The sequence below is a fragment of the Callorhinus ursinus genome, unplaced genomic scaffold (assembly GCF_003265705.2).
Source record: "Callorhinus ursinus isolate GAN/ISIS: 27379988/994484 unplaced genomic scaffold, GSC_fseal_2.0 scaffold107, whole genome shotgun sequence".
NCBI classification, from domain to species: domain Eukaryota; kingdom Metazoa; phylum Chordata; class Mammalia; order Carnivora; family Otariidae; genus Callorhinus; species Callorhinus ursinus.
In genome coordinates, this window is record NW_027397169.1 from 982,704 (window position 1) to 998,068 (window position 15,365).

General features: G+C 54.1%; 1 protein-coding gene across 3 annotated transcripts in view; it reads right to left on the reverse strand.

The window, feature by feature from the left end:
- Positions 1-14,488, reverse strand: part of ARHGEF18 (Rho/Rac guanine nucleotide exchange factor 18) — a 78,461-nt gene extending 63,973 nt beyond the window's left edge. For all 3 annotated transcript variants that reach the window (XR_003206184.2, XM_025863109.2, XM_025863108.2), the window contains exons 1-2: positions 14,175-14,488; positions 3,540-3,661 (exon numbers count right to left, since the gene is read on the reverse strand). Coding sequence is in view for 2 of the 3 variants with exons in the window: in XM_025863109.2 (XP_025718894.1) it covers positions 3,540-3,554 (15 nt within the window). In the remaining variant the exon portion in view is untranslated. The remainder of the gene's footprint in view (positions 1-3,539; positions 3,662-14,174) is intronic.
- Positions 14,489-15,365: the final 877 nt, after the last annotated feature.

The following is a 15,365-nucleotide window of genomic DNA, read 5'->3' on the forward strand; positions in this document are numbered from 1 at the left end:
GCTTGTGCTCTCTCTCTCTCTCTCTCTCTGTCAAATAAATAAATAAAATCTTAAAAAAAAAATACCCCAGGATAGGATTGCCAGATAAAATACAGGACACCCAGTTAAATTTGAATTTCAGATAAACAAGTATTTTTTTTAGTATAAATATATCCCGAAACATTGCACTATTTGACATTCAAATCTAACTGGGTGTCCCGTAGTTTTGTTTGCTCAGTCTTGCAACCCTACCCCTGGACCATTTGGCCAGGCAGGGCCAGTCCTTAGCAGGTGAGGGAGAACAGGGAGACCCCCTACTAATGCTTGGCATGGGGGGTTTGCGGAAAAGCTTCCAATTCAAAGTCGAAAGTACCTGGAAAGAGGAGCTATGCAGGATCTGGCTTTTCCCTCCGGTCTTACCCGCTGGGAGCTCTCCACAGGTTTATCCCTTCTTTGTACCATTCATCCCGTGATGGACACGGGTTGCTTCCATGTTTGGCTGTTGTGAAGCGTGCGGTGAACGTGGGTGTACAGGGAACTGTGCCAAGTCCCTGCTTTCAATTTTTGTGCGTAGCTATCCAGAAGGGGGATTGCTGGAGCGGGAGGTGATTCTGGGCTTGACTTCTGGAACATGCTCCATGCTGTTCGCACAGCCTCCCTTTCTCTAGAATCTCTCTTTTGCCCCCATTGATCTTTGTCCCTCCCACCTTCCCCAGCTGCCCCTTCTCTGGCTCCATGTCCTCCCTCTGTCCTTTATATACCAGGGTCCCGCTTCTCCGGTCTCTGTGGGAATACCCACGTCTCTGGTCGTGGCTGGCTCAGGCTCGCCTGCCCGTCCTGTGACCTGGGCAGCAGCGTCCTGGTGGGTCTCCCCTTTCCCCCAAGTCACTCCAGTCCCATCCCTGGTGCCTGGACAACCTCCCTCTATTGACCCACTGCCCGAAAGATTTCCTTGTGTCTCTGGTTTTTATCCTTCTGTAAATATAAACACGTCAGGACAGCCTCTTGGCCTGGGCCGGGCCCCCTCTCCCTCTCCTGCATCTGGCCTCCCTCACCAGAGGCAGCAGTGGGCACTTGGCCAGGGCTGGGGGTGGCAGGGGTGGTGGGCAGCTGTGGGCACAGGCCGTCCTAGCTCCCGGCAGCAGGTGCACTGAGGGACGCAGGGGGAGGGGAGCCTCATCCTTGGCTTGGGAGCCCCAACCTTTCCTCCAGCATTGCCTGGGTGAGAAAAGGCAGGAGCCGGCCCAACGGGGGCCTTTCCAGGCATCTGACTAAACAGTGTATACTGGTCCTGACACCCCAGAGAGGATGCAATAAATCCAGGCTCTCACTGCATGGACCCTGGGGAGCCTTGGGGGTGGGCGTCCTCCCAGTCGGACTCAGAGGTGAGATGTCCCAGGAATGCTCTCTGCAGAAGGGCTTACTGGGTGCAGATTTGGACAGTACGTGGATAAACTGGTTTTTAAAAACGCGAGTAGTTATTTATTTCATCGTATATTAGCAAACCATGGCACGCCAAAGCAGCTTCGAGCATATTGTTTCTCTGGTTCCATTTCATCAGGTAAGAAAGGAGGCTGGTATCGAACAAAATAGCAAATAAATGACAGGGCAGCTGATTCTTGAGCAGCTCAAATGGTAGGAAAACCTCAGTCAGGGTTTGCATCCCTGGTATGACTTTTATTAGCTCGGCGGGACCTCAGGCAAGTCCCAAACCCTCTCTGGGTCTGTTTTCTCCTCTGAAAAATGGGTGCAAAGCTGCCTTCTTGTAGGATTCCTTGCTGTGTGAGTACAACGAGATGATGTGTGCGCTTTGCAAGCCCTTGGTCAGTAGAAGCAGGTCTGATGGCGCTTGCTGTTTTTCTGGTTCAGGGGTCAGGGCTTTCCCTCTGAGGAAGCTGAGGGCTGTGTCACACAGTCCGTCCCCTGCCCTCCCGGAGCTAGGTGCAGGAAGAGTGATGGTTTAATCCAGCCATCATAATCAAGTATGATAGAATGTTTCAGGAAGCAGGCTAAAGAAAAGAACTGAGGGGGGCCAGCAGGCCCTGTCTGGAGGGATGGGAATTCTGGATTGGAATTTTACTTAGAAAATCCCTTCTATTTTGAAGTACTACACCCAGGGTAATCATTGGGGTAAAAAACCTATTAAGTACAACTCAATTAGGAAAAGTTAGGCAAACTTTAGACAGCTTCCAGAGCCACAAGAAAACCCCCCAAAAACCTATTTCTGACCACATAAAGTAGCGTCCGCATGACACATGAAAGATCCCTTGAACTGGCCAAGTTTCACGCATTGGTCACGTTTCATATACTTAAAAAAAAAGATCTACCTCTTGGGGTGCCTGGCTGGCTCAGTCAGTAGAGCATGGGACTCTTAATCTCAGGGTCATGCGTTCAAACACCACATTGGGCGTGGAGTCTACTTAAAAAATAAAAAGAAAGAAAAGAAGAGATCTACGTCTTACCAGTTAGGAGACAGTAGACTTTCAAGAAGAAGTCCTACTAAATGTAAGAAAGAAAGAAAGAAGAAGAAGGAAGAAAGAAAGAAAAAGCAAGCAAGCAAGCAAGCAAGCCAGCCAGGGGGTCTTCCTGGAGGAGGCGACAGCCAACGAAGCCTCGAGGAACAAATAGGAGTTGTGGAGGGCTTCACTGGGTGGAGGCGGGGGATAGAGTCTGGCCGCATACTCCCAGGGCGCCCTGCCTCCCCCGGGGCACCGTTCCCGCATCACCACCTCATCTGCCCACGGCCTGCAGCCTCCGGTTTTCTCTGAAAGGCCCAGAGCCCAGAACTAAACCTGAGTCCTGATCTTACCCTCGTGCGCCCCGGATCCTCCCTGACACTTGGGGCCAGGTCCTGCCTGCTGGGCCCTAGGATCCTCTTCTACAACATGACGGGGTGGGTCCACAGGACGCCCTACAGGCTTTAACTGTCACAGGCCCTCCTTCCTTAGTGTGGGGGGCGGTGCAAAACGCCACCCAGAACCCCCTCCCGTGAAGACATGCTGCCCCAGATGCGGGGAGGGGGGCTGTCCGCAGATGGCTGTCCGCTGTCAGACCCCTTCCAGGAAGTCATGCCCCTTCCTGGGCAGCCCACCCGCCACCGCTGATCGATGTGGGGACCTAGTGGTTCGCCCCTCTTAGCCTGACTTGAGACCACTCTGCAGGGCTGCCCTAGCTGGGAGCTCCCGTGGAAGCTGCTGCTTCGTGTTTCCTCCATCCACCCACCCGTCTAAGCTTCTTTCCTTCCTCCCATCCGTCCAGCCATCCATGTATCCATCCCTCTGTCAGTTCTTCCTTCCTCCCATCCATCCATCCATCCATCCAGCGGCCTTCTACTTACTACTCCCTCCTCCCTTCCCGCCCTCCCTCCCTCCCCTTGTTCCAGGAAGGATTCCAGTCTCCTCATCTATAAAATGGAATCATAACTACTCGGCCAAGTTTTAACGGGTGTTCTCTGAACTAACGTGCACAGATGTGCCTGGTAAAGTGCACGTGTTTTACAAAGTGTACTTGCTGCCACTGGTGTCATCAGCTCTGGCCTGTCTCAGCCATCAGACACCTGCCTGCTCATCCTCCATGGTGGGGAAGTCTGGGTGCTCGGACCTCCAGGCTCCGTCGCTGCTCTCAGTGCCTGAAGCTGCAGCTCCAGAGTCAAAGGGCTGGGCACATGGCTTGGGCTCAGAACCTGTGCAGAAAGGAGAGACCAGGCGTCAGGGCCAAGGCGGAAGGGCTAAGGAGCGGGAGTCTGAGTTCTGCATCTGCTGCTGCTCTGCTGGAGCTCAGTCTTCTCATCTGTAAGATGGGGTGGTGGAGGAAGATGGTCTCCATGACTTTTAAGCCCGCCTACATGCTGTCACCTCCCCATCCTGTGCCTCTGGTGGACATATGTATTCAATCATGAGGTTCTTTTCCTGCTGATCATTTATTCCTTTAGGATCCCCCCCCGCACTGCCCCAGGGCACCATTTCCAGCAGCTATCTTGAGTTAATCAGAGTAGGCTCCTAAGATGACACTGGTTTGTCATGCTTGCTCTGGCAAAAAAAAGCCCTCATTCAATAGAATGGGTCCTTAAGATCAAATGCAAGTGCCCAGTGCCCGCATTTGTAGGGTCTCTAACGGTGGGACTTCAGGCACCTCTGCCCCAATGTTGTATTTGGAGTTTAGGGACCTCTGGGTGCCACGGGATAGAGGAGAAAACCGGGGCTTTAGGGTCAAGCAGATTGTGTCCTTGCCCGGACCTGTCGTTAATGGTTGCCCCCCCCCCTTTGGGGAAGACACCTTGAAGGTCAGTTTCCTCACCTGGAAGGTGAGTGTGACGATGCCTTTTAGAGCTTTGGGGAAGGTGAAGGGGCCCAGCATGTGTGGTCCTTGGCCGGTCTTGGCCACCTTGCTTGCTCTCTAGGTCAGGAGGGTGCCCTGGCCTGATATCTGGTGTTGGACTGAGCCGCCTGCTGTGGGAGGAGTGGGTGCCCCCTTTTCTCTCTTCCTGCCCCTTACACTGCAGCAGGAGAGGTCCCCCTTGCCTATTCAAATCCCTGCGGAGCCTCCTCATTGCCTGCAGGAAGGATATGGAGACTCTTGGCCTGGCCCCCGATACCCACCAGGATATTCCTTCTGTGTCTTGTCTCTGCTCCCGCAGGACCTGCTGCATGAGACCCTCCCCCTCCATTCCTGCTCTGAGGCTGCCTGCCTGCAGGCCTCACCGTATTCCTTCCAGAAATCTCTGCCCGCCCCCCACTTATATGGTGCCTCTTTAATGTACGTTTCATTTCATTGCATTGCCTTGTTGTTTGGACTTCGCTCCTCCATCCCCCCTCAACCCAGGCTCTGCTGAAACCAGGGAGGTGACAGGAGAGTGCCTGGAGGAGAAGAGAACGGTGGAGGGATACATGGAGGGACTGACCAGACCGGCGCGTTCTAAATAAGAGCAATGGTGGCCTCAGGTGGGGCTGAGTTGGGGTGGGAGAGTGGGGTGTCAGATACTTTGGGAAAGTGCTGAGTTAGGTAGGTAGATTGGGTCCCCTATGGCTGGGTGACCCCATATCCTGGTTTGCTGGGGACAGTCCTACTTAATGCTGAGCCAGGGTGATTATGAGCAACACCCCCCATTCATTCTTCAAAGGGTCTAGCAGAGGGGAAGGTCGATGATGTCCCTCTATTCCAACGGGGCTGTCTACTCACACCCCCTCTTTTCCTGGCTGCAGACCTGCAAACACTGCTCCAAGTTTTGGGACCCTGAAACATACACAGTCTGGAGGAGCCTTCTTTTAGGAAAGAATACGAAATTATGAATACAAAATTGCGAGGGCTTCTGAACCAGGACAGCAGGAAACGGCCGAGGCAGAAATAAACACGTTTCATGAATAAATGAGTGCAAAGGGGTTAGGTGGGCACATGCACGTGTGCAAAAATACCGGGACACCGGAAAACTGTGTGGCAGCCCCTTAAAAAAGAAAATCATAGAGCTATCTAGTGACCCCGCCATCCCATGCCCAGGTATATCCCCGCGGGAAATAAAAACGTACGTCCACCCAAAACCCTATACGTGACTGCTTATGAGCAGCATTATTTATAATAGTCAGAAGGTGGAAACAACCTGGATATCCACCAACGGATGAATAGACACACAAGGTGTGGTGTAGCGTACAGTGGAATAGTATTCAGCCACTAAAAAGGAATAAAGTTCTGACACCTGCTATACGGTGGGGGAATCGACCTTGAAGACATTATAAGCAGCCAGTGACAAAGACCACATGCTATGCGAGTCCATTTATAGAAAATGTCTGAAATAGGTGAACCTATAGATACAGAAAGCAAAGTCGTGGTTGCCTAAGGCTGTTGGGGGGGGATGGGGGGCTGTGGAGTGACAGGTAGAAGATATGAATTTCTACTGGGGTGATGAAAATATTCTAAAATGGATTGTGGTGATGGTTGCATAACCTTGCAAATGTACTAGAAGTCATTGAATTGTACCCATTAAACAGGTGAATTGTAGGGTGTGTGAATTGTAGCTCAATGAAATTGTTGCCAAAAAAATCGCTGGGGCCCCTTGCAGAATTTTGGTTGTGTGGGTGCTTATGAGCTGCAGCTCCATTTCCTTCAAGGTAGATGAGCCTTTGATGTCTGGGCCGGCCACAGTGTGTGAGAACATCATTGTTTCCACCATCCCTGCTCTCCCAGCTCCCCTCTCAGGCTGACTGAGGGGCTCTGCTCTGCTGTACCTCATTTAAGCCTTGTATCTCCTGTCTTCCCCACCCTGAAGCCAAGGCGGCAGCTATGACTCAGAGAAATGTCTGAACAAAACAAGCAGGCTGTGAAGGAGAAAAACCAGATGTGGGGGTGGGTCTGGGAGGCTGATGCGAGCCGGGGAGGAAGAGGAGCTGGTCCCAGGGTCAGTCCCATCCCTTGGCCAAGCACCCCGGGGGCCTCAGGAAAGACTGAAGGCTCTGCCTGCTTCACTGGGCAGGGACCTCACGGAGGCCTGAGGCCACAAGAGCCTGTAGAGGCCAAAGGCAGAACCTCAGACCTTGCATCTGCAGACCCTGTGGGTCTGGGATCGCAGGCTGAACATGAAAGGCCAGGGATGAGTTTAATCTTTCTATGGAAGCTTCTGACCCAAGAACTGGCTGGGCTTGACTTTGATGACAGTCTCAACTCTCATCCTGGTATCCCATGCTGAACCCCAATCTTTGTATCACCAACTATAAACCCTGATGGCCAGGGTCATAGATTGAACTTTGATCCAGGTGTCATAGACTGAGCCCCATCCTGGGGTCATGGACTGAGCTCCAATCCCAATATCAGAGACTGAGCCCCATCCTGGTGTCATGGACTGAGCTCCAATCCCAATGTCATAGACTGAGCCCTGTCCTGGTGTCATGGACTGAGCTCCAATCCCAATGTCATAGACTGAGCCCTGTCCTGGTGTCATGGACTGAGCTCCAATCCCAATGTCATAGACTGAGCCCTGTCTTGGTGTCATAGACTGAGCTCCAATTCCAATATCATAGACTGAGCCCCATCCTGGTGTCATGGACTGAGCCCCAATCCTAATATCATAGACTGAGTCCTGATCCTGGTATCATAGACTGAGTTCCCATCCCAGTGCCACAAGCTGAACCCTGACGCTGCTCTCAGAGTGACCTCTGACTCTGATGTTGCACAATGAACTCCGGTTTTGGTGGAAGATTCTCTCCCCCCAGGCTCCAGGCATTGTCTCCAGTGGCCTCTGGTCACTGCTGCCTAGTATTCCCACCCATACCCCAACCTCAAGCTGTCAGGACCAAACTCATTGTTTTCTCTCCTCATCTTATGTCCCTACAGCGGTGTGAATGCACTCTCTTCCCAGTGACCTGGCCAGAAACCTGGAGACCAGTCTTACCTCCTCACTACCCCTCAGGACACCAAGCCCTGTCAATGTGACCTCCCAGACATTTTTCCACTCCATCCTCTCTTCTTCTTTCCTCTGCCACTGTCTGAATTTCAGCCCCCATTGTTTCTCTCCCTACGCAACCACAATTCTCGTTGGGGTTTTCCCCCCACAAACAATCGTCAACCACAATTTCAACCCCCTTGTTGCAGTGTGATTGGTTTACTCGTTCCCTTCTAGACCAGGGGTCCCATGGGCCAAATCTGGCTCAACATCTGATTTTATAAATAAAGTTTTATTAGCACAAGTCATTCCCATTTGTGTACATATTATCTATGACAGCTTTCATGCGATAACAGCAGAGTTTAGTAATTGCTTCAGGGATATGTGACCCAAAAAGCTGAAAATATTTACTCTCTGGCCCTTTACAGAAAAGCTTGTTGACCCCTGCTCCAGACCACGAGGTCCATGAGGGCAGATACTATGTCTGTGCCACTTTTACATCCCCAAGCCCCAAGTAGTAAAATCTTGTGTATATTGATCTGTTCCTATATGCTTTGCCTAGTGTTAAGTCTGTCATGTACTTTGCATTCCTCTATCCTTAAAACAACCCCCAAGTCCCCACTGTTTACAAAAGAAGAAACTGAGGCTTAGAGACTTGCCCAAGGTCATACCATACTGTTAAGAGGAAGACTTGGGTTGTGAACCCAGGTGTTTCCAACTCCAAAGCAGGGGTTTATAACCACCAGGCTATCCTGTGGTAAGCTGATGAATGGGTGGGTGGGTGAATAAATGATTGGATGGATGGATGAGTGGATGGTTGGATGAATGAGTGAATATATTGTTGGATAGATGGATAGATGGATGGGTGGTTAGATAGTTGGCTAATTGGCTGGCTGGCTGGATGAATGGATAGTTGTCTGGCTGGATGGTTGGATGAATGAATGGGTGGATGGTTGGATGGATGGTTAGATGGGTAGATGCTTATATAAATGGATGGATGGATGGATGCTTGGGATGGATGAATGAATGGATACTTGGCTGGCTGGCTATTTGGATGGATGGATGCACAGATGGTTGGATGGGTGGATGGTTGGAAGGATAGATGATTAGATGGATGAATGGTGGATGGATGAATGGATGGAAGGATGAACGCATGCATGCATTGATGGATGGATAGATAGTTGGGATAGGTGGTGTGGCAGTGTTTAGAGGCAGTGAGGCATTAAATTCAGGAGAATGCATTCTGAGGGGATGAGGGAGAAGACATGTAGATGGAAGGGGGGCAGAACAGAGTCAGAGAACGCAGGCAAGAAGGAAACCAAGTTACGACAGAATGCACTCCTTATGCATTCAGTGAGGGAACCTCACTGCAGGTCCCAACCACCCACTCCTTAGCCTTGTTTGCTTCCCCAGATCCAACCCCATCATTTTCCCAGGAAGTCCCGTTAGGTGCCCAGATGGCCAGTTACAGAGCTTAAGAGGGGCACAAAACACCCTCTTCCTATGTGTCTCCCCACCCCCCAGGGCTAAAGACTGGAAGGACGTTATTAGGAAAGACTTTGCTCCCCAACACCATGCTTCACTCTAAGGAGCCCGGATTTAGGTCCCAGGCAGCCTCTTCCACCATCAGCCCCTGCAGCACCAGCTACAAAAGGGTGTAAGAGTCACTGCTGGTTCCTTCAGCTCACTCCCCGACTTGCCAGCCTGTGAATCAGTCTCAGTCGGTCTGGGCCGGAAGATGGGGTGGGCAGGGAGGCCAGGAGTGGGCGGAACTTCGTAAGGATCTGGGTCGGAGACAGGCCCTTTGGTGGTCCTTGGCTGGTGCACTAGTTCTCTGGTATTGCCATCCACTGGTGGATTTAAAAGCCCTCCCCAGGCCCTCCAGCCGCCCACACCAGCAGCTCTGTTTACCGGCCAGAACACACCACAAAGGTAGCCTTGGAATAGAACTGTTTTCAAATCCTGGTTCCTCCAGCATGTGCTTGCTGTCACTCAACCTCTCTCAACATCACGAAGGTTCAACCCCTGGCAGCAGCTTCCATCATTCTGACTACTCTTCTACTGCATCCCAGTCTCTAGGCCACCCTTTTTCTCCCCAACCCCTGCCTCCGGGTCCTCTGATACTCCCATCTCCTTCCTGACCCAAGCAGGGTGCCTGGTTACACATTCGGCCCACAGAGTCCGTGGCGAGCATGAGCTAAGGAATGTTTTCACTGGCCTCCCCTTTTCAAGAACACTCACTGCCACCCTGAACCAGTACTTGACTCATGCAGGTGGCAGTGGCTAGGACTTGTTGAGGCTGAACATGGGCTGGCCTGATGGGGTGGGGGAGGGTTGTGCAAAGGTGGGAGGCACAGAGGGGCAAGGACGTCCAGGAGGCTCCACGTCCCGTGGCCCCGGACACTGTCTGGTTATCTTCCAGGGTAAACTCACCTCGAGATTTAAGGAGAAGCGTCTTTTTGCCAAAGCAATTCACCCACACCTTGGGGGGTGTACTGCAAGGGCCTCTTCAGCCCCCATAGAGGTAAACTGAGACCCCAGGACCTGGGAGGGGGTTGCCACCAGACAATGTGTGTGTGTTTGAGGGAGGCATCTACCAGACCCCCTGGGAGTCTCCAACCTCCTCCTTTTTGTTGCTTCCCTGAGCCTCTGTGCTGCAGCTATCCAGGAGCAAACAGCCATCAAGAACCCCCAGGAAGTCATCAGGCTGCCCGGAGGGATTTCTCTTTCCGAAAATTTATCTCCTGAGACAAGATCCTGGCTGAGCCTGGGGAGATGGGACCCCAGAAGTCTGTGATGTTCTGTGGGGGCTGGGGGAGCTGGGGATCGTGGAATTCGGGGCTGGATCAGGCAGAGTCTGTGCCCCAGGCCAAGAAAAGGCTCCAGGCTGCCAAGGGAGCCCTGCCTGCTGGTCACGGCCCGCCCCCTTACCTCTCTTGAAGGCCCACTGCTTCAGCCACAGCTTGGAGAGGGCTGGCCAGGAGTGGTGGAGTGCCGAGTTAGCCATGGGGTCCCACGCGTGCGAGAATGTGGGTGAACAGCAGGGGTTGAAGCAGGAGTTTGGCTGGGAATCCCTGCCAAGATGGGGCTGCCAGCAAGAGGGGCGGAGACAGCCACCAGGGGCTGCCAGATGCATCAGCTGATGGGAGCCTCGGGCTAGGGCAGGGGGGCTGGGGTTTCTGGCTGGGGGGCCCAGGGACTCCAGGCTGGGGGGAGGTCAAGCCCTTAGTACAACCACCCACGCCCTTCCCCTTTCCCTGACCCGTAAGCTTCTCACCCTGGCCAGATAAAACATTCCCAGGAAGAGCTGAAGATGGCAGTGTGAGTGGTGGTGACACTGGGGTCCTCAGGAAGCAAGTCTAGACCGGGTCCTGAGGTGAGCCTGCGTGTGCCTGAATGTCCGAGTGTGTGTGTGTGTGTGTGTGTGTGTGTGTGTGTGTGTGTGTGCCATTGTTTGTGATTTTTTTGGGTTTGTGAGTTTGCACGTAGAGTGTGTATTTTCATGTCTGTGAGTGTGTGTTTGAGTGCAAATCTTGAGTGTCACCTTGTCTATGTGGGGGTGAATATGAACATCTAGGTGGTCCCCCCCGTTTTATTGAGATAGAATGAACACACAGCACTATATAAATTTAAGGCATACAACACGACCTGACTAACCTATACTGTGAAATGATTGGCACAACAAGCTTACTTAACACCCACCACCTCTTATAGACACGGAAAAAAAAGATTTATCCAGAAAAAAAAGAAAAAAAGTCTTTTTCCTTGTGATGAGAACTCTTAGGATCTACTCTCTTAGCAACTTTTCCCATATACCACACAGCGGAGTTAACACTAGCCACCATGCTGTGTGTCACATCCCCAGGGCTTATTTATCTTGTACCTGGAAGTTTGTCCCTTTTGGTCCCTTCCTCCCGTTCTCCTTCCTCCCCGACCCCCTGCTTCTGGAAACCACAAATCCGATCTCTTTATCCACGCGTTGGGCTGCTGTTTTTAGATTCCACATTTTTAATTAACATATAATGTATTATTTGTTTCGGGGGTGCAGGTCTGTGATTCAGGAGGCTTCTTACACAATTCACAGCGCTCACCATAGCGCATACCCTCCCCAATGTCCATCACCCAGCCACCCCATCCCTCCCACCCTAGATTCCACATTTAAGTGAGATCACACAGTATTTGTCTCTCTCTGTCTGACTTATTTCACGTAGCTGAATGCCCTCAAAGTCCATCTATGTTGTCACAAATGGCAGGATTTCCTTCCTTTTTATAGCTGAATATTGTTATCTGGGCCTTTTAAAAAAATATCTGCCATCCTATGTGCGTCTGAATGCCCGTTGGTATCGTGGGGTTGGATCTACACGGCTCACCCGGGACGTGGGGAGATCTGTGTCTGATATCTGTGAGGGGTTTGGGCGCCTGCCCGGGTTTCTGCACGTCTGCACGGTTGTGTGCGTGTGAGTCGGGCGCATGGGGTGGGCGGGCGGGCGACGGTCAGCGCGTGGCCATGCCAGGGCTGCCCCCTGGTGGCCGAGCCTCCCGACTGCATCCTCACTCCCCGTGCTGAGAAATGGCTTTGTTCTCTGCTGACCCCCTCCTCTGCTCCCCAAATCCTTTGACCTCCCAGCCCCAAACCGCTGTCACTGGTGAGAGGGTCAAGGGCTTCTTCTTCCTTGCGTCCTGGCCCACCGTCGCCGCCTCGGAGGAGCGGGCTGTCACTCTTCGGCCTTCAGCGACCCTTCCAGAAGGGTTATCTGCTGGCCCACCTTTGCCTACTCACCCAATGGATCCCACAGCCCCTGTAATCTTATTTCAATCCCCTCCAGCCTTCTTGCTCTCTCTAGGGCCTAAATCCAATGGACATTTTCTGCCTCACCTTTGCTGGACGCCTCTGACCCCTTTATTTCTTGCACCCCTGCCCCCCATGATGCCACAGACTTTCCTTCCTGCACCGTCCTCGGTCTCCCTTCCTGCCTTGCTTGGCCCTTCTTTCGTTCTCTGTCTGACCTTTGAACTCCGTCCTTGGCCATTTCATGCCCCCCTTCCCGGCCCTGACGGCCCCATCTGCACCTCCCCAGTAGGTGAGCCCCAATCTGTCACTAACAGAAAGACATAAAAACACCCACGCTGTAAACAGCAGCACCCAACACAATCCAGCCCACAAAGGCAGCCGCAGACGTGCACACACTAGTCAGATGCACGTTCACACTTGGAAGCGTGCATGCGCAAGCACGCGCGCACACGGACACACGCGCACGCACGGACACGCGCACGCGCACACACAATCATACACAAACGGCCAGACTCCTACATAGAAGCGCGCGTGGAGATTTAACAGCACCGGCCCTCTGCTGTGCTCCAGGCTTTAATTCCTCACCTCCCGCCACACGCCTGTCCCTGGGTGGGCCAGGACGGCTCTTGGAGGTCCCGGACCTCTGCGTGGAGGGCATCTGTGAGAGCTTCTGTGGCTGCTGAAGCAAGGCTTTGGGACGGGGATGGTCTATGGGGTCGGGCAGGCTGACTGTGTTTTCCGAGCTCCCGGGGTGGGCCAGGCAGCGTGTTAAGATGTCACCTGCAAGGCCCGGGACAGCCCTTTCACAGAGGAGCAAACAGGGCCAGAGTAGTGAGGTGCCTTGCCTGTGGCCACATGGAGGCAGGGGAGCCAGGATCTGAACCTGCACCTGGCCGACACAACCCTGCCGTCATCTGCAGCAAAAGTAACGAGCACCGGCCCATGTCCAGCCCTGCGCCAGGCGCTGGGGGCCTGAGGGGACATGGGGAGAACAGCCCAGAACAGACACACTGATGTTTGTGTGCAGCTGACATTCCCGTGAAAAGCTTGCTTCTGCCAGGAAGCCCTCCCAGAGGGGCTCGTAGCGGAGGCTAGAAAACTCACAGGGGGCCGAGAGTGGGGGCAGCCCTCCCTGGGCCCTCCCTGCAGGTGACTGGGCCAGAGGAACACTCTGGAGAATCAGCCCCCTGAGTGTGGCATTCGAGGCTTTCCGCACATGCTCCATGCTCACCAGCTCCGCTCTCCCTGGCCCCAGCTCTTCCCTCCCAGTTGCCCCCCCTCCCGGCTGCTCCCAGCCTGCCAGACCCTCCGGGACATGAAGCCACCTACAAGCTGTGTGGCCCTGGGGCTGGGAGGAAGCAGGCCTGGGTGTGCCCTGCACAAACCACAGCCTTCCGCCCCCTTCGCCCCACCCCAGGCAGGCGGGTGTGAGGCTCCCCAAGGTGGGCCTTGGTGGGAGCCAGGGGGCGCCTCCCTAGCGGCCAGAACTCCACCTGGAGGGCGGCCCAGGAGGAGGGTCCTCCTCTTCCTCAGCTGACCTCAGAAGATTCGGGCGCACCCTCCTCGGGACTGGCTCAGACATCAACCTTAGGAAGCAGTGTTTGTTTTGAAAGTCAGACACCTGAGCCCCAGTCTCCAGATTCGGCTTCAGGAAGGCCCGGGGCGGGGGCGGGCTCCGGGGTCCAGTTTACAAAGCCTGCCTGGTGACTCTGCACAGGGAGCACTCCATTCACCCCCTAGCTGGGTCCCCTATGCAGGCTTTGGCTACAAGGGACCCCATCTTCCTGTCTTATGGGCTGCACGTGTCACAGACCCCAGCCCCCTGGGGTGACCTCTGCGGCCTGCAGACCTCTGCAGAGCAAACCCGGGGTCAAAGAGCCTTCCCTGCCCCCTCAGGAAGCAGGCTGGCTGCCAGGTGGAGAGAAACTGTGGGTGGTCTATCTGCTGCTCTCTGGACTCCCTCACCCCCCGTCCCGCTGCCACTCTGTCTCTGTTGGTCCCTCTGTCCCCCACGCCCCCGTGATGGTCACTCACCAGAGGGAGGCTTGTCCTCGCTGCTGTGGGTACCCGGCCCGGCCACCAGCTCCTACGGTCCCCAAGACCCACAGCTTCCAGGAGGCCCGGGGGGAGCACCGGCGGGTCGGGGCCCCCGGGGAACCGCAGGGTGACCCAACTCTGCCCCAGCTTCCTCTTCCTCAACTGCCTGCCCACCTGCTTGGTGCCTCTGTCAGCCCCAGCTGTGGGCCCAGGCAGGGGCCTGAGGACACAGCCCAGGTCGGGTTCCAGAAGCCGGGAACCTCCCCCACTGCTCAGACCTGTGCGTGCAGGTGTCCTGAGAGGTGGGGTGGGGAATGGGGCGGGGAGCCTCAGCACCCTTGCCCTCACCCCAGCGGCTTCCTGTGGAACCGACTGCTGAAGAGGAACAGGGTGCCAGGGCCTCACCCACGTACACGGGTGCACGGAGATGCACGAGACACAAGCCGTGTGTATCGGCAGAGGCGCAGGCACTCAGACCCCCAGGAACCCGCACCAGCGTGTGTGAGGGTACACACATGGGTCCCCACGGTGTTGCAGTCAATGTTCAACAACCACCTCTCTGACCAAAAAAAAAAAAAAATCCCTGATATGTAGCGTTTGCTGACTCCCGTGGTGTAAACAGTCCCACATAGCTGATTGCAAAGCCAACCCAATGCCCTTGAGCATGGAGTTAGGAGGAAACACTCAGACGTGGCTCCAGCACGTCAATGGAGTGGGTACTCAGGCACGTGGTTCCTGCACAGAGGCACGGGTCCCCTGCCATACGGGTACGTGGATACCTGTGGGTCCAGGTAGGTGTGGGGGTGCGCAGAGTGGTGCACCCGCAGAGACCCTCGGGTGCACGCGGGGCCCACCCAGGCTCCTTTATGCTCAGAGATAGGCGGATACACACGCACAGGGGTGTGCCTGCGACATTACGAATGGGGACACGTGGAACCACACGGGCACTTGGGAGCACACACCAGGAGGCCAGCTCGTCCCGGCTCACGGCGCCCATTGTAATAGGATCAGGAGTTTCGCAGGCTGGGTGTTAAATGCTGCCATCATAAAACAATTATATAAACTTACACTTAAATAAATCACGTCAAGAACGAAAGTAATAGCCCCTTAAATCCAACACCACGTACTTAATGCCACTGAACTATATGCTTAGAAATGGTTGAAGTGGGGGGCGCCTGGGTGGCTCAG